The sequence below is a fragment of the Trachypithecus francoisi genome, unplaced genomic scaffold (assembly GCF_009764315.1).
Source record: "Trachypithecus francoisi isolate TF-2019V2 unplaced genomic scaffold, Tfra_2.0 Lachesis_group9, whole genome shotgun sequence".
Taxonomy (NCBI): domain Eukaryota; kingdom Metazoa; phylum Chordata; class Mammalia; order Primates; family Cercopithecidae; genus Trachypithecus; species Trachypithecus francoisi.
The window spans coordinates 64,951,815-64,979,048 of record NW_022681474.1 but is presented as its reverse complement, the minus strand read 5'-3'; the positions used below and the strand labels follow the sequence as shown (position 1 = coordinate 64,979,048).

The 27,234-nt window shown below is 45.7% G+C and overlaps 1 protein-coding gene across 1 annotated transcript; it reads left to right on the top strand.

Annotated features, from left to right (window-relative positions):
• Nucleotides 1-929: 929 nt before the first annotated feature.
• LOC117082277 (supervillin-like) lies at nucleotides 930-15,304 on the top strand (the record flags this gene model as incomplete). The annotated part of the gene is given in 9 exon segments (XM_033208900.1): nucleotides 930-1,124; nucleotides 1,858-1,903; nucleotides 1,906-2,133; nucleotides 7,263-7,434; nucleotides 9,487-9,554; nucleotides 9,689-9,889; nucleotides 10,780-10,994; nucleotides 14,119-14,274; nucleotides 14,375-15,304. Coding segments are annotated over 9 exon segments (1,368 nt in total), but the record flags the coding sequence as incomplete, so codon positions are not given.
• Nucleotides 15,305-27,234: the final 11,930 nt, after the last annotated feature.

The following is a 27,234-nucleotide window of genomic DNA, read 5'->3' as shown; positions in this document are numbered from 1 at the left end:
TAAATTCTGAAATCCTACAGCCACACAAGACCTCCAGGTGGGGCTGTGCCATTTTCTTTCCTATCTCTCTGTGCTCTCCACGTCTGCTGCCCTGGCCAGCGGCATAGAAATAAGTGCACAAAAAGGCACTTCATGATCTATGAAAGTGTGTTCATTTTAGTGACGGGAGAATCTCCGTACTCTGGAGAGCTTTGCTGTAACACGACATAAAATAGTAGAGAATTGAGGGAGGAGCTAGGTAGCTTCCCTACGTCTATGAATTAATTGGAAGGGAAACTTGGTGAGTGTCTGCAGGTGACTGGGCGGCTAAAGTAGACAAGTGAGGTTTCCCCGTGGCTTCTGCCTTTGCCAAAATCCCCACCCAGCGTGCCACCTCAGGGCATCCCAAAGACAAGAATTTGCTAGAATGTGGCCCATGCCTGTAGTCCCAGCACTTTGGAAGACTGAGAAGGAAGGATCACTTAAGGCCAGGAGTTCAAGACCAGCCTGGGCAACATACCGAGACTCCTGTCTCATAAAAAAAAAAAAAATCAGCCAAACATGGTGGCACACACCTGCAGTTCCAGCTGTTTGCAAGTCTGAAGCAGGAGGATCACTGCAGCCCAGGAGTTCGAGGCTGCAGGGAGCTATGATTGTGCAATTGCACTTCAGCCTGGGCAACAGAGCAAGACCTTATCTCTAAAAAAAAAAAAAAAGAATTTGCTAGAATGTTAAAGAAGTCTAGTCCTGACATGGTTCATGTCACATTCAAGCATATTTAAGACTCTATGGACACAAAGCTTTGCAAGACTTCAGACTAAAATAACAAAATGTCATTGTTTGGTAAAATGCAGGAAAATAAACCATTTGTTTTATATATACTTAAGTACTTTGAGGGTTTTTCCAGTAGCCGCATGTGTTTTAGATTCCTTTGTTTAAGCTTAGCTTAATCTTGGTTCTTTTCCTGTCTGTTCTCCCAACCCCCACCCCCACCCTGCAGAAAAGGACAGGGGCGGCCCGACTGGGCGATATTTGGGAGACTTACTGAACACAATGAGACGATTTTGTTCAAAGAGAAGTTTCTGGATTGGACGGAACTGAAGAGACCGAATGAGAAGAACCCCGGGGAACTTGCCCAGCACAAGGTATTCCGGCGACCAAGTCTCAAACCTCAGGGCTTGGTTCGGGTCCCAACAAACGTGGCCTTGATGTACAATGATCAAATCAGGATAGTTTGCATGGCCGTCACCTCAGATGTATCATTTCTTTGTGGTGAGAACATTCAGATCTTCTCTTCTAGCTCTTTTGAAATATGCAATACAGTATTGGAAAACAGTCACCCCACTGTGCAGGAGAAAACCAGAACTCATTCCTCCTCTCTGATTGTCATTTTGTACCCTTTGGCCAACATCTCCCTATCCTCCCTCTCCCATCTCCTTCCCACACCCCCTTCCCCATAAAACAGATGCATGTATCAACACATCAAATCATACTCATAATAATATGTCAACTAAAATACTTTTTTAATTAAAAAAAAAAATCACGGGCACACACACACCCTTAAAGCTAGGAAGCCTTCCCAGGATTCACTAGTAGAACAGCAGACAGGCCTCCAATTCTAATGTGACTCTGGGAGGTGAAGAGTCTGGTTTGCACCTGTTTTCAGGCATCCATGCGCTGTTGTGGCAATGGGTGTTCAGACCTCCCAAAGTCTTTTTGAAAATGCAGCCTTTCCCTGACTGCACTTAAACATCCTGAGACAGAGTATGGAAGCTGTATTTTTATGCTGTCCCATGAACAGCTGAAGCAGCGTTGAGTGTGACAAGGAGTGGCTGTGGAAACAGGCAACTGAACCGATGTCTTCATGTTCCCCTATAGGAAGATTCCAGGGCTGATGTCAAGCCGTACGATGTGACACGGATGGTGTCATGCCCCAGACGACAGCAGGCACCATCCTGGATGGGGTGAACGTTGGCTGTGGCTATGGCCTGGTGGAAGGACAAGACAGGAGGCGGTTTGAGATCACCAGCGTCTCCGTGGATGTCTGGCACATCCTAGAATTCGACTATAGCAGGCTCCCCAAACAGAGCATCGGGCAGTTCCACGAGGGAGATGCCTATGTGGTCAAGTGGAAGTTCATGGTGAGCACGGCAGGTTAGTGAACGTTCATGGTTTTTTCCAGCTGAAAGAGGCCGGCCCAGCAGCCCTGCAGGAGCCAGCTTCCCCGATGAGTCCTGTTGTGCTCCCTACTGGGTGTGTGCAGTGGGGCACTGCAGTCATGTGCCTCTGAGAGCCACTTAGTAAACCACAGAGATGAAAAGAAGTAAGGCCGAATTCCTAACAACCTAGCATTGCCGAGGCCACTGGTGTTCACCTGTAGAAATTGAACTTGCACATCAAGTGTTCTCGGCTCCCTCTCTCTCTCCCCTGCCCCTGTCCCCAGAGCTTTTCTGGGAGACAGAAAAGCTCTAAATGATGGCCTCTAAATGATATTTCCCATGTGGCTGCGTGCTGCTTCAATTAAAGTCGTTAAATACAGCATATCTTCGTGATTTAAAGCTGGAACCAAATGGGCTGTAACATTATAATAAATACACGCACGGAAGATTGATTTGAAAAGTGAAAGAGGCTGTCTCCCGAGACTGAGAGCACGTGTGGTGCTTTGTGGGTCTGGTATAGTAAATGCAGAGTCTAAACTCTCCTCGGTTCCCGATGGTGACATACCGCATTGCACAACACTGACCTGGATGCTCTGGAGAAATCACCCCTTTCCTTGCCAAGGAGGAGCCTTTCCCACAGCGCTCCTCACCCCTTCCCATTTAGCATGCAGGTCACAGGTCTGTGATTTCAACTCAGAAGAGAGTTTTTTCACCTCTTTACAGCCTCCTTGCTGTGCAGGTGCACCTGCCCCTGGGGCCACAGGAAGCACAGACAGCTGTTTGCTTCAGAAAACTGCAGGCTCAGAACCACGTGATTTCTTTCCTGGTTTATATAAAATGCATCTGTTCATCAACTGACACCATTTCCTGAGCACCTACTCTACAGAAGACACTTTTTGTAGGAACCAAGTAACTATTTCAGACCCTGTCTACAAGACAGTTATCCATGATGTAAAGCAAGTGCAGGAACACCCAGCAGGCGGGTCTCACTGAGCACAGCCAGTGGGGCTGTGTGCTCTGCAGAGCCGGCTGTGGCCCAGAGGTCCCCCTGCCCCTTCAGGGCACGATGCTGGGGGCTTTATCCTGCCTCTAGCTGAGTGCCTCCTGGGCTCCCTGAGACGTGTTCTGTTGTGGTGCTAATTTCTCAGATGAGGAATAGGACCATAAGATCAGGGAACCTGCCTGAAGCCACGCAGCTAGCAGGGAGCAGAGCCGGACACTCACATCCAGGCCAGCCTCTTTTCAAACCCGACTGTGCTGTTAACCCGCTCTGCAGGCAGGGAGTCAGAGTGGGGCTCCAGCACAGGATGTGGGGAGCCATGAGTTTGGTTACAAGGATGGGCCGAAGAGCCCAGTCACCAGACTGTGGAGCAGGTCAAGCTTGAACCAGCAGCAAGGCGGCTTGAAGTTGGGCCGCTGAACACATCAAACTTCAGGAGCTTCTTAAACAGCAGGAATGGGATCTTCCAGGGCTCAAGCAGCTCCAGCCTCTCCTTCCAGGGAGTAGTGGGGTGTCAGAAAAGGACCCCCAGTGGAAGGGACTCCCTTCCCTCCCACTCCCCTCCCCTCCCTTTCCCTTCCTTGACAGGGTCTCACTATGTTGCCCAGGCACTTACTTTCTTCGTTTCTTTCCTTCTTTTCTTCCTTTCTTCCCTCCCTCCTTCTCTCCCTCACTCCCTCTCTCCCTCTGTCTCTTTCTCCCTCCCTCCCTCCCTCCTCTCTCCTTTCTTTCTTTCTTTCTCTCTTTCTTTCTTCTTTCTTTCCTTCTTTCTTTCTTTGTCTTTCTTTCCTTTCCCCTCCCTCCCTCCCTTCTTTCCTTCCTTCCTTCCTTCCTTCCTTCCTTCCTTTCTTCCTTCCTTTCTTCCTTCCTTTCTTCCTTCCTTTCTTCCTTCCTTTCTTCCTTCCTTTCTTCCTTCCTTTCTTCCTTCCTTTCTTCCTTCCTTTCTTCCTTCCTTTCTTCCTTCCTTTCTTCCTTCCTTTCTTCCTTCCTTTCTTCCTTCCTTTCTTCCTTCCTTTCTTTTTTTGTTTCTTTCCAGCAGACTTACAACTTTGGAAAAGTCCAGCTTTGGAGAATTAGGATAGAGCAGAGAATGTTCAGATTCCAGACCATCTCTCCAGCAGCAGAAGCACAGCCCGATGGCACTTGCAGTCACTCTGTAGCCAACGCGAAAGCTCTGGCCCCTTGGTGTCACTCCTCCGGCTCCTCTATCACTTGTGCCCACAAGAGCCACACCTGCAAACAGGACCGAGTCAGAGCTCAGGGAGCACTGCTGGGAGAGGGTCAGCACACCTGCAAACAGGACTGAGTCAGAGCTCAGGGAGCACTTCTAGGAGAGGGTCACCACACCTGCAAAAAGGACCGAGTCAGAGCTCAGGCAGCACTTCTGGGAGAGGGTCACCACACTTGCAAACAGGACCGAGTCAGAGCTCAGGCAGCACTTCTGGGAGAGGGTCACCACACCTGCAAACAGGACCGAGTCAGAGCTCAGGCAGCACTTCTGGGAGAGGGTCAGCACACCTGCAAACAGGACTGAGTCAGAGCTCAGGGAGCACTTCTGGGAGAGGGTCAGCAAAAAGCAGCAGCTGCACAGGTGGTACAGCCTCTGCTTGGCCGATGCTGGCCGGCCTGCTGGGGTCAATGTCCTGGCCCAGCACCTGCAGGGTAGGGTTGCTCGCACTCCAGCAGAGTCGGGGACAGCTGCTCAAGGTGCCCAGGGATGCTGAGCCAGGCTTCTCCAGGGCATGACAGGGGTTTAATTTCTATAAATAGGTGGCTCTGGGGCAAGGATACTTAACCATGAGCAGTCTTCACACCTCTGTTTTCTGTTATTCCTAAATAGTACTACTGGTACCAAACTTATTCTTGAAACTGCTTTGATGGCATAACATGTCCACACTTTATTTATCTATTTATCTGTTTATTTATTTATTTATTTACTTATTTAGAGACAGTCTCGCTCTCGCTCTGTCACCCAGGCTGGGGTGCAGTGGTGCGATCTCGGCTCACTGCAAGCTCCGTCTACCAGGTTCACACCATTCTCCTGCCTCAGCCTCCCAAGTAGCTGGGACTATAAGCATCCGCCACCATGCCCGGCTAATTTTTTGTGTTTTTAGAGAAGCGGGATTTCACCGCGTTAGCTAGGATGGTCTCAATCTCCTGACCTCGTGATCCATCTGCCTTGGCCTCCCAAAGTGCTGGGATTACAGGCATGAGCCATCGCACCAGGCCCTATTTATTTATTTTGAGACAGAGTCTCGCTCTGTTGCCCAGCCTGGAGTGCAGTGGCGCAACCTTGGCTCACTGCAACCTCTTTCTCCTGGGTTCAAGCAATTCTCCCTGCCTTGGCCTCTGGAGTAGCTGGGATTACAGGCGCCTGCCACCACGCCCCGTTAATTTTTGTATTACACTTTAAATTAGGCAACTGATTAAGGCTGTGAAAAGAATGACTCCGGATCAAGAGGTCAGGAAGTCGAGACCATCCCGGCTAACACGGTGAAACCCCATCTCTACTAAAAATACAAAAAAAAAAAAAAAAAAAAAACAAAAAACGAAAAAGAAAAGGAAAAGAATGGCCCCATAAGTTCTTCCCACTAAAAGTTTAATCTTTACATTGCTAAAATTAAAAATGAATACATACATGAAAAATGAATTTGTATATAGGACTACATGTCAATACATGAAGAAAAACTCTTAACGAAAATTAGTGAAATGCCCATTTTGTAAAATATCTTTAAAGAAATAGAAGTCTAGGCTTGCACCTGTAATCCCTGAGTTTTGGGAAGCTGAGGTGGGAGGATCACTTAAGGCCAGGTGTTCAAGACTACTCTGGGCAGCATAGTAAAACCCCATCTGTACGAAAAATAAAAAAAATCAGCCCAGTATAGTGGCATCTGCCTGTAGTCCCAGGGCTTTGGGAGGCTGAGCCAGGAGGATCCCTTGAGCCCAGGAGTTCAAGGCTGCAGTGAGCTATGGTTATACCACTACACTCCAGCCTGAGCAGCAGAGCAAAACCCTGTCTCTAAAATAAAAATACTTTTAAAAAGAGATACAATTGTATTTTGGATATATACTGTCAAGTCTATTTAGAATGTTAGGACATGATATTGGTTATTTAAGTGTAAATGTGTATTTACACAATGTATTTGAGTGCTAAAAATGTCTAGGTCTTTATAAACTGTTATGATCTATTTGAAACATGCCTTTCCCCAGTAATCTAGTTGGTGCAACAAATTTTCACTACTTTGAGGAACAGGATTGCTAATCAAAGGCAAAATTTTTTGCTAAGTTAGCAGAAATTTCAGTTGAGTGGCTTCCAAATTAATTTTAGGTATTTATAATGTAGTCATTGATGGTTCCTATTTTATTTTGCCCTCTCAAAAACATACAAACTTAGCCAGTTCAGATCTACAGTGGATGGTAGGAAAGGCCATTTTTAGTGAAAATACTTTAAGAAATTATTAGAATCATTTATGGAACCTGTGTTACAGATACTTTGCCAAAGAAATGGCTGAAAAAATCAAGTAAATATGACCCCTGAACTTTTAGGAACTTAAATGAGTTTTCTTCTTCCTTTCAAACCCCAATACAGTTGTAATGTTGGAAATGGGATTGAAGCTAGGAAAATTGAGGTGATATAGAAGCAGAGACTCCAGTCTTTTTTGTTTGTTTGCTTGTTTGTTTGTTTTGTTACAGAGTCTCACTCTGTTGCCCAAGCTGGAGTGCAGTGGTGCGATCTTGGCTCACTGCAGCCTCCACCTCCTGGGTTTAAGTGATTCTCAGCTTGAATAGCTGGGATTACAGGCATGTGCCACCATGCCCAGCTAATTTTGTATTTTTAGCAGAGACAGGTTTCACTATGTTGGCCAGGCTGGTCTCAAACTCCTGGCCTCAAATGATCAGCCCACCTCGGCCTCCCAAAGTGCTGGGATTACAGGCATGAGCCACCGCACCTGGCCAGTTCTTTTACTATTAAAATTTAACAGGTCTTCTCCACCTCGAAGCTCAGATAAATTCTACCCGTTTCCACAATGCTTTGAATTATTTCATATTTTACATTCATTCTTCATCTGGAATTTACTTTAATTCATACGGTAACTTTAGCTTTGTTCTCTTTTCTTTCAAAGATCCTGGAAGTTTTAACTTCGCACCCCACCTGTTCATCCTCCGCAGCTCCTCTGGGGATTTTGCGGCCACGGAGTTTGTGTATCCTGCCCGAGCCCCCTCTGTGGTCAGTTCCATGCCCTTCCTGCAGGAAGATCTGTGCAGCGTGCCCCAGTCGGGCACTGCTTGCAGGCGGCAGCTATGCTGAGCAGCAGAAGACACACCTCCCACGTGCTTCTGCACACCCAGAACATATGCTTATCCTCACCCCTAAACCAAAAGGAAGGAGGGTGAAATCAGCCACACATTATAGCATAAGGAACAAGGCTCAGTTACTTAACCCACCCAAAGACGTCAGCTAAGAACAGGTTGAGCACCACAGCGGCAGGCCTGGCGTCTCTGCTCTTCTCCCAGCCTTGCTCTCAGTCTTGTTGCTGCATGGTCACTGGTCAACTGCCATTGCTCCAGCCATCATGTTTACATTCAAGACAGAAAGAGAAAGAAGGATGGAGGAAAAAAGGGAATTAATAGCTACATCTCTCTCTTTAATCAGATAAAAAAGACGTTTTCCCAGAAACCCCCAGCAGACTTCTGCTTATATCCCTTTGGGCAGAGCTTGTCACATGGCCAACCCCAGCTGCAAGGGAGCCTGGGAAAGCAAATGGCGGGGGAGAAGGGTGTTGAGTTATCGGCTACGTTAGCCAGTGAACAGGGTCTGCCATACCAAGTCTCCACAGCAGAGGCAAGACTCCAGCCCAGGTCTTCTGATCCCAAGGTCAGGGCTGTTTCCACAAGGCCACCACCTCAAGACAAAAACCTCTGTGCCCTCATTCTGGTTGGGAAAGTCACAAGAGACTGGGCTTGACAGCCCCTCCTGCCCACCCTCCAGTGAAGCCAAGGTCAGCTGCTTTTCAGTTTGTGTTTGTTGCTTCTCACATTACAAGAGCCTGGAGCTGCAGCCAGGGACCTCACCTTGCACTGAGAGCCCAGGGCACCACTGGAAGTTTGACCAGTGCACATGTCATGCTTGGAAAATCTTAGCCATCAGAAAGAGAGGCTGTGCCCACGCCCTTCATCCTGGGGCTCAGGGCGGGTTATCAACCTCCACTGGGCTTTTAAAGTGTGGCTTTCACAGAATCCTGAAACGCATGCCAGGAAAGGACACACGGTGAGCCGACCAGCAACGGTGAGAGGCGTTTTGCCACGTGGAGTAAGAGTCAGGCTGACAATTTTGAGGAGGAGAAAAAGTGAGGAGGAAAAGGCAGTAGAACAATTTTTATTTTCAATTTATTTCATTTTATTTTGTATTTTATTTTATTTTATTTTTTATTTATTATTTATTTATTTATTTTTGAGATGGAGTCTCACTCTGTCTCCCAGGCCGGAGTGCAGTGGCGCAATCTCGGCTCACTGCAACCTACACCTCCCGCGTTCACACCATTCTCCTGCCTCAGCCTCCCAAGTAGCTGGGATTACAGGTGCCCGCCACAATGCCCGTTTAATTTTTTGTATTTTTAATACAGATGAGGTTTCACCATGTTGGCCAGGATGGTCTCAATCTCCTGACCTCATGATCCGCCTGCCTCGGCCTCCCAAAGTGCTGGGATTACATGCATGAGCCACTGCGCCCAGCCATTTTATTTTATTTTTTAGAAATAGCGTCTCACTTTGTCATTCAGGCTGGAGTGCAGTGACACAGTCATGACTCACTGCAGCCTTGAACTCCTGGACTCAAGTGATCCTCCCACTTCAGCCCCTGAGTAACTGGGACTATAGGCATGTACCATGCCTGGCGTTTTTTTTTTTTTCTTTTTGTAGAGGTACGGTCTCACCATGTTGCCCAGGCTGGTCTTGAACTCCTGGGCTCAAACAGTCCTTCTTCCTCAGCCTCCCAAAGCACTGGGATTACCAGCATGAGCCACCACTCCTGGCCACAGTTTTGATGTTTAAAGCCCATTTCTCTGTAAGAGAACCATGAGCTCACCTCACTGCTAAGCAGTCGCGCGCAGGGCAGGAACGCCTCTGACCTGTCTGCCGTGAGATGTGTGCTCCAGTGTTGATTGTGCTCTTTGGAGATACGTGGTGCTAACAGCCCCTTGAGTGGCACATGCATTATCCCTTCCACTCTTAGCACAGTCCTGCCAGTATCCAGAAGGGCCAGGGGCTTGAGCTGGGGCAAAGGGAGGAGGACCTGGAGGACGAGGAATGAAAGAGACTAACTCCTTGACGCCACCTCTCTCTGCCTAGAGGCTTCTCCCAGTTGAACTTTCAAAGTGCTGGGATGTTCTGGGTTTCTGTTTGCCCCTTTGCCCCTGGTTTGACGGCCAAGGGGGTTTCCCCCATGACACAGCAGCGGGGAGGAACAGCATCCACTAGGTTTGGGGAGGAGTGACCTGGAAGTGTCTGTGAAGGAGCTCCTGACGGTCAGGGTCTGTCCCTGCCCTCACAGCGCTTTTCTTTGTTGACAATCACCACGAGGTGTACCTCTGGCAAGGCTGGTGGCCCATCGAGAACAAGATCACTGGTTCTGCCCGCATCTGCCCTGCCTCCGACCAGAGGAGCACGATGGAGACCGTACTCCAGTACTGCAAAGAAGAGGCCTCGCCAGCAGCTCCCCGGAGCCCTAGACCCTCTTTCTCTTTCTGCATGGGTCAGCCAGTGTCTGTAAAGCCTGGCAGGTGGTAATGAAATCCATTTTTTTCCCCTTTAATTTTTTTGAGATTTATTAATTTTTAGATTCGTGCATTCTCAGCTGCCAGCATGAAGAAGAACTAGTTTTTCTCTCTGGTATTATGAGGCCATCTAACATGTTACCCCCAAGGATAAAGGCTATATTGTGGAACGCCCCAGGCAGATTAAAACCCTGTTGTACTCCAGGTTGATCACACTGAGAGACAAGTTGGCCTCTGCCATGTACATTATCTGCAACCACTACCATGCTGTTGGAAAATGAAAGTCTCCCCCAAATGGTGAATGGCCATTGCCAACCTTTTTGTTATTTATTATTATTTTTAGTGTTATATCCTAAAAGTAAGTTTGTAGTTTTTCATATACCATCCACATGAAATTTCTGGTCCTTTATGTAAAGTGAAAATACCAGTAATTAATATCACATTTTTATGGTTTCATTGATACTATTAGTTTAATATCACTGAGTATGTGCAATTGATTCTCTTCCTGAAAAACTGTTCAGCAATAAATAACATATGAAACCTTCCACCCAATGTTATAGTGAATGTGGATGTATAAGATGCTGTCGTTCGCTGTCAGTCATATCGGAGTTAATCCCGTGGTAGGAAGGCAGAGGGAAGCCGCCACAGTGAATTCAGGAGGAAGAAAATGCTCCACCCAGAAGCTGCAGACAGAGGAGCTCTCCCTTCCAGGAATACAGAGCGTTTTGTTAGGTTCAAGAAGTATAGACTCAGGTTGATTATAGGTCACTATTGTCGTCACAGGCATGAAACTAACATCTTACATAAACATTATCCATGTGTTGTTATGAACTACTCGTAACTTGCATTTTAAGCATGAAGTCATGAGTTCTGACAAAGAAGAAAAGATTTCAAGGGAAATCAGTGAAAGACAGGGTCTCCCTTGGGTCTACTGACATTGCATTCTGTGTAACTACAGGGAAAAATCTCAAGAAACCACTCCCCAAGTCTTACCTTATCCGTGCTGGTCTGGAACCCCTGACATTCACCAATATATTTCCCAACTGGGAGCACAGAGAGGACATTGCCGAGATCACAGAGATGGTGAGCACGCTTTCCTGCCCTGTGAAGGTGGTCCTGTGCCTTTTGGATTGTGGGTTGACTTTACTTTGGGGAGAGCATCCAATTGCACTTTCAAAGTGGGAAAATATTTTTTATTTTGCAACATGATAACATGTCATGGAATTCGCTTAGGAAGAAGAGAAGTCTAACAGGAAATCAGTTGAACTATTTTAGTAATTTTCTACACAGTATACCCAAATTTAAAAAACTTAAAAGCAAAAGTGAGTTTAATCATGCTGACTATATATGTACATAAAAGCTGTGAACTCTTCATTCTGTTTGCTAAGAACCTGTTGCTTGGCATTGCTTGTCTCCAGTGTCCACGTGATGTGCAACCAAACCCTCATGTTTCAGACGTTAACCTTGTGTAGAGGAGACACAAACGAAATCTGATGAACTAATGTGTTCAGATAACTGAATGAATGGATGTACTGCGACTCACTTATGATAAGGTATCATCTCATTAATATTGTCTTTTATGAGACCACCTGGTATTTCCACATGAGCCATTTATCATAACTTCTGTCTACCAAAATATATTATTATCTAGAATGTTTTCTTTTCCAACCACACAGGAAAGAATTTTACTATAGCTATGTTGAATTTCTTATTTATGAGCTATTAACATTGCTAGCAATAGCAAATCCAAGGATTTGTTTTGATTTGGTGAGAGATAGGTTTTTTTTAACCATTTTGATTTTTTTTACCATGTAGGAGAGCTGCTTCGCTTGGGGAAATGACCCAAGTGTATTTTATGGGAAATTCGAGTAATTTCAAACAGAGTCTACTTCTGCGTAGCAATGGAGAGGGCCTGTTGGGTAGTACAGACGTCACTGCTCACCCTAACCTGTCTCCCTGGAGCCAAATGGACTTGATGTACACAGGGAAGGGGCTACCTGCGGCCTGGTCTCAGCCACTGCTGGCTTTTTGATACTGTCGGAGAGGCCTGATGGTTGGTTTCCTGAGAAAGGAACTCAGATAAGACAAACATAACTTTCTCGAATTTCAAGGCTAGGAGAGTTAATTTTGAGGTTTATTCCAAATAAACCAGCAAGTTATACAAATAATTAACATTCCCCAAGCGCTCACTCTGCACTAGGCACATCTCCAAGCACTTTACACTGATTTTCTCATTTATCAGAACAGTCCATCAAGATCTATCTTATTGTTATCCCCATTTTACTGGTGTGGGAGCAGAGGCACAAAAACACGAAGTCACTTGGCCAAAGTGACTTCAGTGAGTGGAGGAGTCAGTACTCAGATGCAGGCAAAATCATCCAAAACCCACCTCTCCTATTTTTAGAGAAAGGATTTTGCTTTGTCATCCAGGCTGCAGTGTGGTGACTCAATCATGGCTCACACAAACCTTGAATCCTTGAGTTCAAACGACCCTTCCACCTCAGCCCCCCAAGTAGGTAGAACTACAGGTGCACACCTCCATGCCTAGCCTATTTTTATATTATTTATAGAGACAGGGTCTCATCATATTGCCCAAGCTGGTCTCCAACTCCTGGGTTCAAGGAATCTTCCCACCTCAGCCTCCTAAAGTGTTGACATTACAGGCACAAGCCACTGCACCCAGCCCAAAACCCACCTCTTGACCACCAGTCTGCCCCATGTATTTCTAATATGAGCAGCAGTTCTTAGTCATGCATTCCCATCATCCACCCACCCAAAAGGAGAGCAGCCAATCTGGGGTCCCAAGTTTAATGGAGGACAAGAATTTACCCAGAATAGTTTGCTCATATTAAATTCACACAGTGGTTAAAAAAAAAAAAAAATGGTTCTGCTCCAGAATATTCTAGATGCATTTTCTGACCTTCTTTTTCTATTGCAGATTAAGAAATGGAGCTGGGGGAGGGAAGAGGGATGTGATTTCTTTTCAGGTTATTTTTTGACATTTTAAAACAAATTCCATTATTTGGAGGCTTCTGGTGTTACACTAGTCTTAGTCTGTAATTCACTCATGGGAAACTCCCTAAACATTTTTCCGGAGACAGTTCTGAAACAGGGTTTGCTTGAAACTCTGTGACAAGGTGAGAAAACATCTAAAAGTCAGAGAAAGACTCGGTCTCTCCAAAAAAGTTTTTAAAATATATTAGGTGGGGCCGGGCGCGGTGGCTCAAGCCTGTAATCCCAGCACTTTGGGAGGCCGAGACGGGCGGATCACGAGGTCAGGAGATCGAGACCATCCTGGCTAACACGGTGAAACCCCGTCTCTACTAAAAAAATACAAAAAAACTAGCCGGGCGCGGTGGCGGGCGCCTGTAGTCCCAGCTACTCCGGAGGCTGAGGCAGGAGAATGGCGTGAACCCGGGAGGCGGAGCTTGCAGTGAGCTGAGATCCGGCCATTGCACTCCAGCCTGGGCGACAGAGCGAGACTCCGTCTCAAAAAAAAAATATATATATATATATATTAGGTGGGCGTGGTGGCACATGCCAATAGTCCCAGCTACTCCAGAGGCTTGAGGTGGGAAGACTGTTTGAGTCCAGGAGGTGAAGGCTGCAGTGATCTATGATCGAGCCACTGCCCTCTAGCCTGGGTGACAATGAGACACTCTCTCTAAAAAATAACAATATTTGAGGTCAACTGTGGTGGTTCACACCTGTAATCCCAGTAGGAGGATCGCTTGAGGCCAGAAGTTTGAGACCAGCCTAAGCAATATAGCAAGACCCAGTCTCTACCAAAAAAAAAAAAGAAAACAAAAGAAAAAGGAAAAATAAATTAGCCAGACGTGGTGATGCATACCCATAGTCCCAGCTACTCAGGAGGCCGAGGCAGGAGGATCACTTGAGCCCAAAAGCTGGAGGCTGCAGTGAGCTATGATTGCACCACTGCACTCCAGCCTGAGTAGCAGAGTGAGACCTTGTCTCAAAAAATATCATTTTTTAATTTAAAGTTTAAAAATTTAAAAAATTAAGAGTCTGGACAACTGCAGGGCTTTGGGCAATCCCTTATCTTTCAGAGCTATTTCCTCCTCAGTGATATGGAGCCATGCGTCCTCAGGCTGTGTGCAGATGGCACAGGGCTGTGTGTGCAAGCACTTAATGAAACAAGTTCAAATGTAGGACACAAGCTCTCCTCTCTGCCCCTCCGCTTCTCTAGGACACGGAAGTTTCCAATCAGATCATCCTCGTGGAAGACGTCTTAGCCAAGCTCTGTAAAACCATTTACCCGCTGGCCGACCTCTTGGCCAGGCCACTCCCGGAGGGGGTCGATCCTCTGAAGCTTGAGATCTATCTCACTGATGAAGACTTCGAGATAAGCAGTTCTTCCGGTCGGGTGGGGATGAGAGTAAAACAACACACCCACTCCCGGCTCCTTTCACTGAGCTGTGGGGCGCTTCTCCCAATGTTTCCAGTTTGCACTAGACGTGACAAGGAAAGAATACAATGCCCTGCCCGCCTGGAAGCAGGTGAACCTGAAGAAAACAGGAGGCCTGTTCTGAGTGGGGAGATGCCAGAGGAACCTCGTGGTCACGTCCGGTACCATCGCACCAGGGAAATGGATATATATTTTTGGACTGGTGTTTTTCACAAAATATCTTTCAATCAGAGTTTTCAGAACCTGATATTGTTAAAGATACTATTTGTCCGGGAGTTGTGTATTTTGAAAATGTTCAAGGGAACTATTTGGGAACTTCCTTCCACCATTCAGCAGGTTATCAGAATTAATGAAAGTATGTTATGTGCACTTAAGCCTCAGCTGCTGTAGATAGCACTGCGTTCTTGTTCCAACTAAGCAATGCTTTTTTCTTTTTTCTTTTTTTTGGAAGCAGTTCTCTTTATAAAGTGTTATTTTGATAGTTTGTGGATTCTAAAATATATGTATATTTATAGAAGCACCATAAAAGTCAAGTAAGTATTTAACAAAGCAATATGTATTCTTTCACTTTCAAGATCTTTTTAATGTCAAAATAATATGAAAAGGTAGATGGAGTTGCTTCTGTTGAATTAGCTCTGCCACCAATACGTATCTTCATACACATTTGGAAATGTTTCCTGCAGCATTAGGTATGACTTGTTCTGAGTACTCCTTCTGGTGCTAAAATGAACAAAGAATTTGTACTTAATGGCATGGACTCTGGAGAATCTATGTTAATCAGCCTTTCTACCTTAATACTCCCCCAAAATGCCTTGTTTTCAATGTACAGTTTATATACAGAAAAGTTTGCTCTGCGTCTTTGATGATGGTTTGGAACATTATCTACAATTTTACTCTCAAATAACCAAAATAAAAACATCTCAATTTATAATACCTCTTGTAAACATTACACATTATTTTGTGATACAGGACTTTTGTCTTGTGCTTTTGGAAATAAAAGCATCAGAATAAACACAACAATTGATTGATTGGTTCATATTAAATTCCAAGCATATTCCTTTCTGGAAATCTTTTTTTTTTTTTTTTTTTGGTAAATGTTAACCTAGCACCAATATTGTATCATTAAATATTAATGGCTATACATTTGAGTTTAGTTTAGGGCAAGATTTTATACAAGGTCATGAGATTAAATAAAGAGCTATTTGCCCCATAAAATTAGTACTCAGTACTGTATTGCAGACATATTTTTGCAAATCATCATTCAACAGAAGTTCTTTTACTTTTGCTTTTTTTTTTTTTTTGAGATGGAATCACGCTTTTGTTACCCAGACTGGAGTGCAATGGCACCATCTCAGCTCGTTGCAACCTCTGCCTCCCGAGTTCAAGCAATTCTCCTGCCTCAGTCTCCTGAGTAGCTGGAACTACAGATGCCCGCCACCATGCTTGGCTACTTTTTTGTATTTTTAGTAGAGACGGGGTTTTACCACGTTGGCCAGACTGGTCTCGAACTCCTGACCTCAAGTGATCCACCCTCCTTGGCTTCCCAAAGTTCTGGGATTATAGGCTTGAGCCACTGCACCTGGCCTCAACAGAAGTTCTTTACCCCACAACTCTATCTACATTTCAATTTCAAGATCTCAGTGCCTTTAAAAAAAATAGTATGTGGATAAGACCTCTAGAAAACTTAAAAATGAGTTAGAAAACTTCTCACAAGCGTACGTGTTCTTAAAATACAAATTCATGGGTTTGAAGGTATTCTGTAGACCTGTTATGAGTTGTTACAGCCTTTCCCTATTCTCTGTTAGCCTAAGTTTAACACATTCCGTCACAGCACATTTGCCTGAAACTTCAGAACTTACGTGCCCCGCCCTTTCACTGCACCAGGGTGGGGACCTGTAATCTGCTCCTGGTCTCACCACTTTATGATTGTGTAATATTGGGCTGTCACTGAACTTCTCTGCCATGATTTCCTTTAAAAAGGAGACACTCCTAGCTATCTCACCTGCATCACAAGATTCCAAGTGAGGATCTAGCGGAAGCTCTTTGAAAATTGCCAAGTGCTAGATACCTAATGGTATTAAGATCATTGTGACGGTAGCTGAAATAGGAAAGCAGGGGGGTTAAGTTAGGGAATGTTGTCACGCACCTAGAAATGATGGATTAAACCAAAGCAAGGAGAGGAAAAAGGAGAGAGAGAGGTTCAAATTCTATGTCCCATAGATGGCACGTAAAGAGGTATGGAGAAAAGTTACTAGGGCAACCTGAGGGTCCGAAAGAGAGAGGCAGGGTTGCAACCTCTGCAGCAGGTTCCAGGAATCACCTGGATCCTTAGATACCCAGGACATAGCTCGAGTTGCTACAGGAACTTCCAGTGGAGAGCTGCTGTCATCAATAAACAAGACAGGTGTCCTCATTAATATTCATTAACACCAGATTTTCCTAAAGTGCTTAAAAATCATGAATATCTACTTGTGTTAAACATTGTCCCCCAAAATATGCTGTCCGTTTGCTTCTCTTGGTGAATAAGACACCCCAGCTTGTAGTGCCAGTTTACTTTTTGCCTCTTTTCCTCTGAATTGTTTCCTGCTTATCTCTTTCCTGCTTATAGAACCAGATCCTATTTTCCATGTTTTTTTTCTGATCCTTTTCCTTCCATAACTGCAACCTTTGACCTTTGTGCACTGGGAAGGGACCTAGCTGAAACATTCGAATTGCTAAACCTTAAAGTCTCAGCCCTTGAATTGACACTGGTGTCTGGGGCTTTTCTCCACAGTCCTCCAAACCCCTGCTCTCACTAAATGTAGCAGGGGCAGGGAAGTGGGATGTCCTTCATTTGCTGCCCTTGAACGAAGGGACTCATGAGAGGGGTGGGTGTTTGGGTTGAGATCGATGTCAGAGGTGCCGTGGGGCAGACGGGATGTTAAGCGTGTTCTGGAGCTTTGGATGAACTGTGCGAATATGAGCCACTTCCAGAGTGGGACAATCGTGCCCCTTTGTTCCCGAATCTGACGAGGGGAAAGCCCACTTCTTTCTCTCCTACTTTACGTTTCCTGCCCCACTCTTAGAATTCCCATTTTGGTAAGAGGAAATGTATTCCAGAAACAGTTCCAGAATTCATTTTGGTCCTTTGGTTTTGTTTTTTTGATTATAAAATTAGCCGTGTGTGTCCACACAGAGACCTGGACACAGATGTTCACAGTGACATTATTTGTAATAGCCCAGACCTGTAAACAACCCACGTGACCGTCAACTGAGAAACAGAAAAACAAAATGCAGGACCTCCATGCGATGGCATCCTCCCGATGGCAAAGGGACAGATATTCCTGCGTATACATGATATACACGTGATACTCACTACGACATGGATATGCCTCAAAAGCATTAAATGAAAGAAGCCAGATGCAAAAGGCCACATATTGTTTGATTCTTTTTATTTGAAATTTCCTGAAAAGGCAAATCTGTGCACACAGCAAGATGAGTGGTAGCTGGGGTTGGAGATGGGAGTGGAGGTTGACTGCAAATGGCATGAATGATCTTTTAAAACTGGATTGTGGTGATGGTGGCACAACTCTATGAAGGATTAAAACTTACTGATGCTGGGCGCAGTGGCTCACTCCTGTAATCCCAGCACTTTAGGAGGCCACAGCAGGAGGATCGAGCCATGGCCCAGAGAGAGAATTTGGCATTCATTTTCACAGGCCTTTCTTGATCTCATATCCAGAATAAAGCACATATGTTTCAAAACAGGCGTCTGTGCAAATCCTTTCTGAACTAATGTAGCCACTAATAGCGGGGGGCCATTACCAAGAAGTCAATCAAGAGTACTGGTGCAAGTCCAGGGCAGTGGCTCATGCCTAGAATCCCAGTGCTTTGAGAGGTTGAGGAGGGAGAATCACTTGAGGCCAGGAGTTCAAGATCAGTTTGGGCAACATAGTGGGACCCTGTTTCTACAAAAAATTTAAAAATTAGCTGGGCATGATAGGGGTATGCCTTTAGTCTCAGCTACTCAGGAGGCTGAGGCGGGAGAATCACTTGGGCCCAGGAGGTGGAGGCTGCAGTGAGCTGTGATCCTGCCATTGTACTCCAGCCAGAGCAACAGAGCAAGACCCTCTCTCTTAAAAAAAAGTACAGTGCTCTATTTTCAGAAATATCAAGGTAATTCAAATGCAAATAACTGAGAATTAACTATATTGGTACGGCATTTGGCCCAAAGAAGCCTTCCTCTTTTTGAAAAGTAAATACTTGGATCGCATGCATTTGCTCTTCTCCCCAGAGAGAGGATGCTGGGCTGCTTCAGACCTCTGACAATGGATGCACCCCGAGGATTAGATCAGAAAGAGGGACCTGCCAGGGGAAAGCGTCAGAGGCTTCTGTTCCTACCATCAGTACCACGGATGCGATGAGATGTGGAGCCTGCATGGAAATGCCCCACGGGTTTCACAGTGTCTAAAGCTGATCCTTGGGGACTAATAGAGAAGAAAGATTAACAGACCAGCATCCCTCGTTTCTAATACTGAACTGGCTTCTACTGAGCTTTTGTTGTGCAGCTGAGATTGGAAAGGAAGCCGCAGGAGCAGAAGTGAATGCAAGCTAACAGAAAGGAAGGCAGCGCGGAGGACGCCGCAGCCCCAGCGCCCTCACAGTCTCAGCAGAGCTGTGGGGATTGTTCTTCACATCTGACGCCATGGGGTTCTGGAAGTCTCTTAAGGGATATATTGGAACTGACTTGTATTATTTGGAAATCGACATAAATTGTCTATTATTAAATCTCACTGAATTAAGTCCAACTTTACCATCTGAATACCGTTTTCGCATTCATCCTGAAATGGCTGGAACACGATTTGTTAGCTCCATAAGGGTAAAGAAATATTAGCTGGGTGCAGCAGCTCATGCCTGTAATTCTAGCACTTTGGGAGACTGACATGGGAGGAAGGATTGAGCCCAGGAGTTTGAGACCAGCCTGGGCAACACAGTGAGACCCTGTTTCTACAAAAAATTAAGCCATTAGCCAGGTGTGGTGGCACATGCCTGTAGTCCCAGGTGCTCAGAAGGCTGAGCTGGGAGGACTGCTGGAGCCCAGGAGGTTGAGGCTGCAGTGAGCTGTGACTGCACCACTGCATTCCAGCCTGGATGACACAGTGTCTCCAAAGAAAAAAGAAAAAAGAAATATTGAGCAACGACTGACCAAGAGCCCATATGGAAGCAAAGAAAAATAAAACAAGCCTAATTTTTAGTAGTGGTTTCTGCATATGGAAGACAGCAAATGGTTGAAGAGTGCATTTGGGATTGCAGGACTTGGTTAGTGTCAGAGCCTGTCCTAAAAGATGATGATGCAGCAGGACCCTACTTCTCCTTATGACTTCCTTTCTTCCTCCACACTCACCCTCCGTGCTTCCTTCCTGAAGGCCATTCCATTATTAAAATCAGGAACTGCAGGGAGCATCGTTTGCCAGTGAGGACATTTGAGGTCCCAGTGGGGAAGATTTTTTTTTGGTTGGATGGAGTCTTTCCACAGATTCACATACAGTTATCACAACAGCCACAGCATCTGCTGAAGTCTATTTCTAGCAACATGTTGCACATTCCAGACCCCTCATTATTTGCCGTGGTCCACATTCATTCATGAATACTTATATTTACTACTTGTTCATTCAAATATTTATTGAGTGTGTGCTTAGCTTAAGGGTCAACAGAACACAAATACACCTTATATCTAGGCTCTGATGCCCCAACGGGCCTGCATTCCAGAAGAGGTGAAAATAATGATAATACACCAAGAAGTATAAATAATGATGCAGGGTCAGACGTGGTGGCTTACACTGTAATCCCAGCACTTTGGGAGGCCAACGCAAGAGGATGGCTTGAGCTTAGGAGTTTGAGATCAGCCTGGGCAACACAGAGTGAGACCCCATCTCTATATAAATATTTAAAAATTAGTCAATCCTGGTGGGGGCACCTGTAGTCCCAGCTACTTGGGAGACTGAGGTGGTGGCAGGATCACTTGAGCCCAGGAGTTCAAGATTGCAGTGAGCTATGATTGCACTACTGCACCCCAGCCTGGGCGACACAGTAAGACCTTGTCTCTAAAACTAATAATAATAACAGCAATGCAACAAGAACCTGTTCTGGGTGGAATTGTGCCCCACTTTTTCCCCCTCACCCACTCCCCCCAAAAAGATTGGAGTTCTAACCCCTAGTACTGCAGAATGTGACCTTATTTGAAGATCCTCAGGTAATTAAGTTAAATGAGGTTTTCAGGGTAGGCCTAATCCGATCTGACTAGTCTTTTTATGAAGGGGAAATGTGGAAGTGGCAGCAGGCGTGCACAGAGGGAAGACCGTGTGCAGACGCACGGGGAGAAGATGGCCCTCTGCAAGCCCAGAAGAGAGGCCTCAGAAGAAACCAACCCTGCTCACACCTTGATCTCAGACTTCCGCCCTCCAGAGCCGTGAGACGATAAAGGTTCTGTTGTTTAAGCACCCCAGTTTGTGGTACTTTGTCACAACAGCCCAAGGAAACCAATCGTGTCCAAAGGAGGGACTTCTGGCTAGAGGTGGGAGGGAGGGGAAGGAATCAGGGTGGCTTCCAGGAGGAGGTGTCCTCTGAGTCGGCCTTGAAGGACTGGCAGGATTTCTCACTGCAACTGGACATCTGTCCTTCAGCCATCAGCTCCGAAGAGAAGATCTGAAAGTCGGAGAGAGAGAGGAGAGGCACGCCCAGTCTCCCACGTGTAGCACTGGTAGAATAAGGGCATAGCAAGTAGGGCCTCGAGGCTGAGATGACGATACACAGAAGGAAAGTGGACTTGGACTTGGACGGGCCAGGGGACCCCGGCAAAGGGGCTTTTCAGATGTGGGGATGACCCAGCAATGGCATCTGCGACTGACTCCTCTGGTCCGCAGGATCCCCAGGCCTAGTGCCTCCCTTTCTCCTGGGGCCCGGGGTGTTTCCAGGGCTGGGGCTGGTTTCACAGCGTCCTGTGCCCTGTGCTAGCACTTCTACCCTGGACCTTGATGTTGAAACCATTAGAGGTGCTGACGCTGTTACATCCTCCTCTCCCTGATCTTCATGTAAAGATATTTCTGAAATCTCCAGCAAACAACATCGTACTTGGAAAATAGCGGACTTGGGTTTCCTACACAGTAATGCCGTTTTTTAGTAGACATCAGTGACCATGAGGCAGCTCTACCAAATGCTGCTCTGATCTTATAAGCTGCTCAGGAAAATGAAATTGTTCTGCTGCATTGAAAATAAGGAAAGTTTTGGAATCTTATCTTGCTATGTTAAATTATTAATGTTTTTAGATTTTGACTCTTAAAAAATCTTTGAACGGCCCTGGGAGATAGATTGGGCACGTCATAAACAAAAGACCAAGGCATAAGAAAGTCACGGGACTCGGCTAAGACAACAGAGCTGGATGTGGCGAGGCTCTTTAAGGACGGCACCCAGATGTGGCTGTCCGCATTCCCCTGTGCCTGATTATTTTTTAATTAATGGAGGTGAACTGAAGCCTGAGGTCACCTCCTGCTTTAGGGAGGGCCTTAGGGAAGGGCGGGAGAGGAATCGCAGTCCCCGCCCAAAACGGCTGCTTTCTCTGCATGATTTCATCACATCCTCGAAGGCAGCCCCGAGCGGCACCTGCTGTGCCCCTTACCGAGGACGGTCTCCGACATTCAGTTCTTCCTCATCCTCCCATCGCTGGTAAGAGATGCATTCCAGTGGGAGCTGAGGAACGAGACCTGCCTGGGAATGAGACCTTTCCTCATGAACGCTAATTTTATCCAGGGGTGATAGGGTTCGGGGGAGATGTTTGCTGTGAATACCCAATGTCTCTCTAACATATTTCTATCACCTTTGGTATAACCTGTCAGCTGCCTCTCCCCAGCTGGAGAAGCCAGGAAAGGAAATGCAGGGACTGGCCAGGGAAGGAAATACGGAAGCGACAACGGAGAAACCTTTGCATCTGGCGCGGGGCAGCCGCGCTGAAGGAAGGCTGTGGTCAGCAGGTGGCGCTGTTGCTCACCGCAGAAGCCAAGGCTCCAACTCCAGCGCCGCCTCCAGCTCACAGTCAGGATCTGCAGAGGAAGCCTCTGCTCTTAGGCAGGGCACTGGGCCAAGATCTTCCCCTAGAGACCCCAGGCGCCAACTCCAGCTCCGTCGGGCTCGTTGGTTTCCAGCTCAAGGAACCTGAACTCTAGGATGGGCTGACCTGAGAATGTTCCCATTGCCCTGATGCAAGCAGTGATAAATTGTGCAGTGACATGAACGTGCCCAAGGGGGGATTCTGCAGACCACAGTTCCTCTTAGCCAGGCTTCCCTCCACCTGCATACACACGCTTTTTAATTTTTAATTTTTTTATTTTGCTGGCTTCTTTAAACCTCTCCCCTTTGCCAGTTTTACCATCTGTAGAATGAAGGTGATGCCTTTTTTTGGCTCAATTAGTTAATGTCAGGAAAGCTCTCTGTAGATGAAAAGCACTAAATTCTATTGATCAAATATTTAATTAGCCACACTTGCGGATGATTCATAATAACCTATTCAACTTCCTGAATTACCCAGCAGAGAAATTGGCATGATTAGAAATATGATTTTAAATACCAGTTTTCAGAGATTTTGTACCTGTCAAGGCTATGGGAGAATTTCTGAATTAGCATACCAGTTCCTCCCCGATTTTCCAAGGGCCTGAAGAAACCGGCTCCTTCCCACTCAGCCTGTGACCACAACTGCCCTCCTCCACGCACACCTGGCCTGGGGAGTAACTCCGCCGCAGGGCCTCACTGGCAGTGTCCAGGAAAGGAGAGAGGAAGGAAGGAGAATGGGGAGGAAAGAGCCTCTGAGTGAGGGGCAGCACTGAGAAGGTCTGACCAGCCCCCAGGGAGCCCCAGCAGTCGTCCCTTGGAGGAAGGGGTCAGAAATGGCCGGGCCCAGGACCCTCTGGACTCCGTCACTGGCTGGGCCTGACCTTGGCACAGAAGGTGTAGTGCAGCAATCCCCAACCTTTTTGGCACCAGTGATAGGTTTTGTGGAAGACAATTTTTCCATGGATGGGGAGAGGGTCGGGAGTGGTTTCACGAACTGTTTCATTTCAGATCATCAGGTATTAGATTCTCACAAGGACTGTGCAGCCTATATCCCTCAAATGCACAGTTCACAATGGGGTTCCTGCTCCTATGAGAATCTAATGCTGCGGCTGATCTGACAGGAGGTGCTAAGGTGGTACTGCTTGCTGGTTGGCCAGCCACTCACCTCCTGCTGTGTGGCCCAGTTCCTAACAGGCCACAGATCAGTACCAGTCTAAGGCCTGGGAGTTGGGGACCCCTGGTGTAGTGAATTCAGAAGGCACTGCACCTAGAAGCTGCTGACTGGACCACACCCTTTGAGACAGGCTCTCGTTTAAAGTTTGCTGAGCAATCGCATTTCCTCAGTTGCCCTGGCCTGTGCCAATGACTTATTTAAATCATTAAATCGATAATGGTGGAGCTGACAGAATCGTAACATTAGTTCTGAAGAAGCCAGGGGAAAATATACACATACACAGACACGTAGATACTTATGTATACAGAGGGAGACAATAGACAAAGGAATGATGGAATACAATTTTAAAACAACATTCAAAATTGGTTAACATCCTACAAGGTAATAAAACTGTAACACACACAGTTATGATTTTCTACTGGCCAGAAATACTTTACACCTCTACTGGACAAAAATCATCTATAGTTTATCAGTTTTCTATAAGTTTCATGGAACTTTAGAGTCTAGGCCTGATCAATAGTAAACTGTAAATCAGAAAAGACAATATTCCCTAGAGAGTCAGATACCTGTAGGCAGGCATGTTGGATAATGCACAAGTATAGGCATGTAATCATCTTTATGCCTCACTTCCAAGTTGTAGATAATTAACACTTCTCTTGAGGAGTTACATTCTATCAGGAGAGGGAGATAAATAAATAGCCAGTTAAAATATTGTATGACAAAGGAAAGGGGAGGAATGAGCAGAAGAAAGCAGGAGAAAACAACACAAACGTGCTTTTTTTTTCTTTTCTTTTTTGACATGGGGTCTTGCTCTGTCACCCAGGTGTGATGAAATTAAGGCTTACTGCAACCTCAAATTCTCAGGCTCCAGTGATCTTCCTGCCTCAGCCTTCTGAATAGCTGGGACTACAGGCATGCACCACCATTCCAAGCTAGTTTTAAAATTATTATTATTATTTTTAAGACAGTCTCACTCTGTTGCCCAGGCTGGAGCACAGTGGTGCAATCATGGCTCACAGCAGTCTCAACTTCCCAGACTGAAACTATTCTCCCACCACAACCTCCCAAGGTCTGGGACCACAGGCATGCTCGTATCACCACGCCCGAAATTTTTTTAAGTTTTTTTTTTTTTTCTTTTTTTTTTTTAGATATGGGATTTTGCTGTGTTGCCCAGGCTGGTCTCAAACTTCTGGACTCAAGTGATTCTCCCACCTCAGCCTCCCAAAGTGCTGGGATTGCAGGTATGAGCCATCATGCCCAGCCTATTTTTTTTTTTTTTTTGTAGAGACAGAGTCTTGCTATGTTTCCCATGTTGGTCTTCAACTCCTGAGCCCAAGCCATCCTCCCTCCTCGGCCTCTCAAAGCACTGGGATTACAGGCCTGAGCCACTGTGCCTCACAGATCCCAAAGGCTTTTGATGGCCCCTCCATAGAACTGCTAATAATTCCAAACAGCTGAGGGCAGAGAGGAACCAGTCTTGAGACTGAAGCAGGCATTGAGAATGGCCAGGACAGTGGATTAAATAGTGAACTATCTCGTTTGCCATGCTGAGGAATTTGGATTTTTATCCTTAAGGCTTTAAGGAGCCATTGAAGTGTCTGAAATTATAAAATTTTGTTGATAAAGATCACTGAAGCTGAAGGGTAGAAAATGGATTGGAGGGGACTAAAGCTGAAATTAGGCAACAAACACAAAGGTAGCTAATTTAATTGCACTGAACTTTCTGGATCTGTGGTTTGGTATATGTTATTAATATTAGAAGGCCCTCTGCCATTATTACTTCAGATATTTGTTCTGCTCCATTATCTCTCTCTTCTCTTTCTGGTATTCCAATTATGTGTATGTTACAGCTTTTGTAATTGCCCCCACAGTTCTTGGACGTTGTGTTTTTTGTTGTTTCTTTATTGTTGTTGTAATATTTCTGTTTGGGAATTTTCTTTCAACATTCTCAGCTCACTGATTCTTTCCTCAGCCATGTTGATTCTACTGATGAAACCATCACAGGCATTCTTCATTTGTTATTATTTTTTTAATTTCTAGCATTTCCTTTTTGGTTTTATCTCTCTGTTTTCCATCTCTCTGCTTACATTACCCATGTATTCTTGCATGTTGTCAACTTTTTCCATTAGAGACCTTAACACATTAGTCATAGTTACTTTAATGTCCTGCCTGATAATTTTTAACATCTGTGTTATAGCTGAGTCTGGTTTAGATCATTACTTTGTCTCTTGTGATTTCTTTCTTGATTTTGGTGGAACTTGTACGTTTTTGTTGAAAGCTGGACAAGTTGTATTAGGTAATGGGAACTGAGGTAAATAGATCTCTTATGTAACAATTTATGAGAATCTGGCTAGAAGTTGGTCTTTTTGTTTAGTGTTTTTTGTAAAAAAACTAAAGGTGCCAGAGGCTTTTAATTCCTCCAATGTCCTTGTTTGTGTTTTTTCTCTCCCCTCTTGACCTCAGGCTTCCCTACATACTCCTCCTCAAAGAGAGTCTCTGTCTCAAAGCTCTTTCAGCTGCAATTCACTATTATTACATGCAGCCCTGTTGGTGTGGTGATAATATGTAGGAGAGTCGGGAGAGTTCTATAATCTTCCAATTAAATCTCAGGATTTTATTGGGCCTGTGACCCTGGTCTGTGACACCCAAGTGTTTCTTCTTGTATATACCTCCACCCACCTTAGGTAAGGCAGGGAAGCCAGAGGGGTGTGGGGTGAGAAGGGTGTCCTTCCCCCATAGCTTTGGAACAAGGCTCTGGTGAAGCCTTTTCTGCAAAGGGTAGGCCTTTGTTCTAGAGAATGCTCTAGGTATATTTCACAAGAATTACTCTTCCATCCATGATGCCATCTTGGATCTTCACCATGAGAACTTGGTAGGGTTTCTGGAGGTAAAGTCCAAAAGTGTGAGGGCCTCCTCAAGACTGCAGCCCCCAGGAGTTTGTTGTTCTCACACTACTCCACACTCAGCTTCCAAGATTCATTAAGATGATCACTTAAGTGTTTCTACCAGTTTGTGAGTCTAGTGGTTTCTGTTCTAGGTCAGTAGATCTTGGCTCTGACTCTGGATTTATCTGTCTTTCAAGATTTCAGGATGGTAGTTTGCCCTGCAAGCTCAGTTCTCCAATGGGTCCTTCCAAAAAGTCATTGATTTTCTGTTTGCTCAGCTCTTTCTTGTTGTAAGGACAGGAGTGATGACTCTCAAGCTCTTCACATGTTGGAGCTTCAAACAGAAGTCCCTAAATAACTTACTTTCAGATAGTGATGAGTACCAGAGAATGGACTAGGGAGAGGAGGGAGTCACCATCAAGGTCATGGAAGCCTGTCTGGGGAGACACCATGTGGAGGAGACCTGAATCGGGGGAGGGCATAGAGGCAGCAGGATTGGCAAGTGAAGTTCTTGGAGCTGAAAGAAGGACTATGTGGCTGGAGCACAGGGGAAAGGATGCAAGAGGCAGAAGAAGGTGAGACTGGGAAAGGGACCTTGGGTGAGGACATGCAGGGATTTGTTCTACCTGCAAAGGGAAGCCACTAAGCAGGGGAGTGATGTGGTGGTGTAACCTCGGTTTGCGGATGATCCCTCTGGCTAGGGAGTCCATGTGTCCACGTTTGCTCAGGACAGTCCTGGTTTATGTCTTTTGCCTG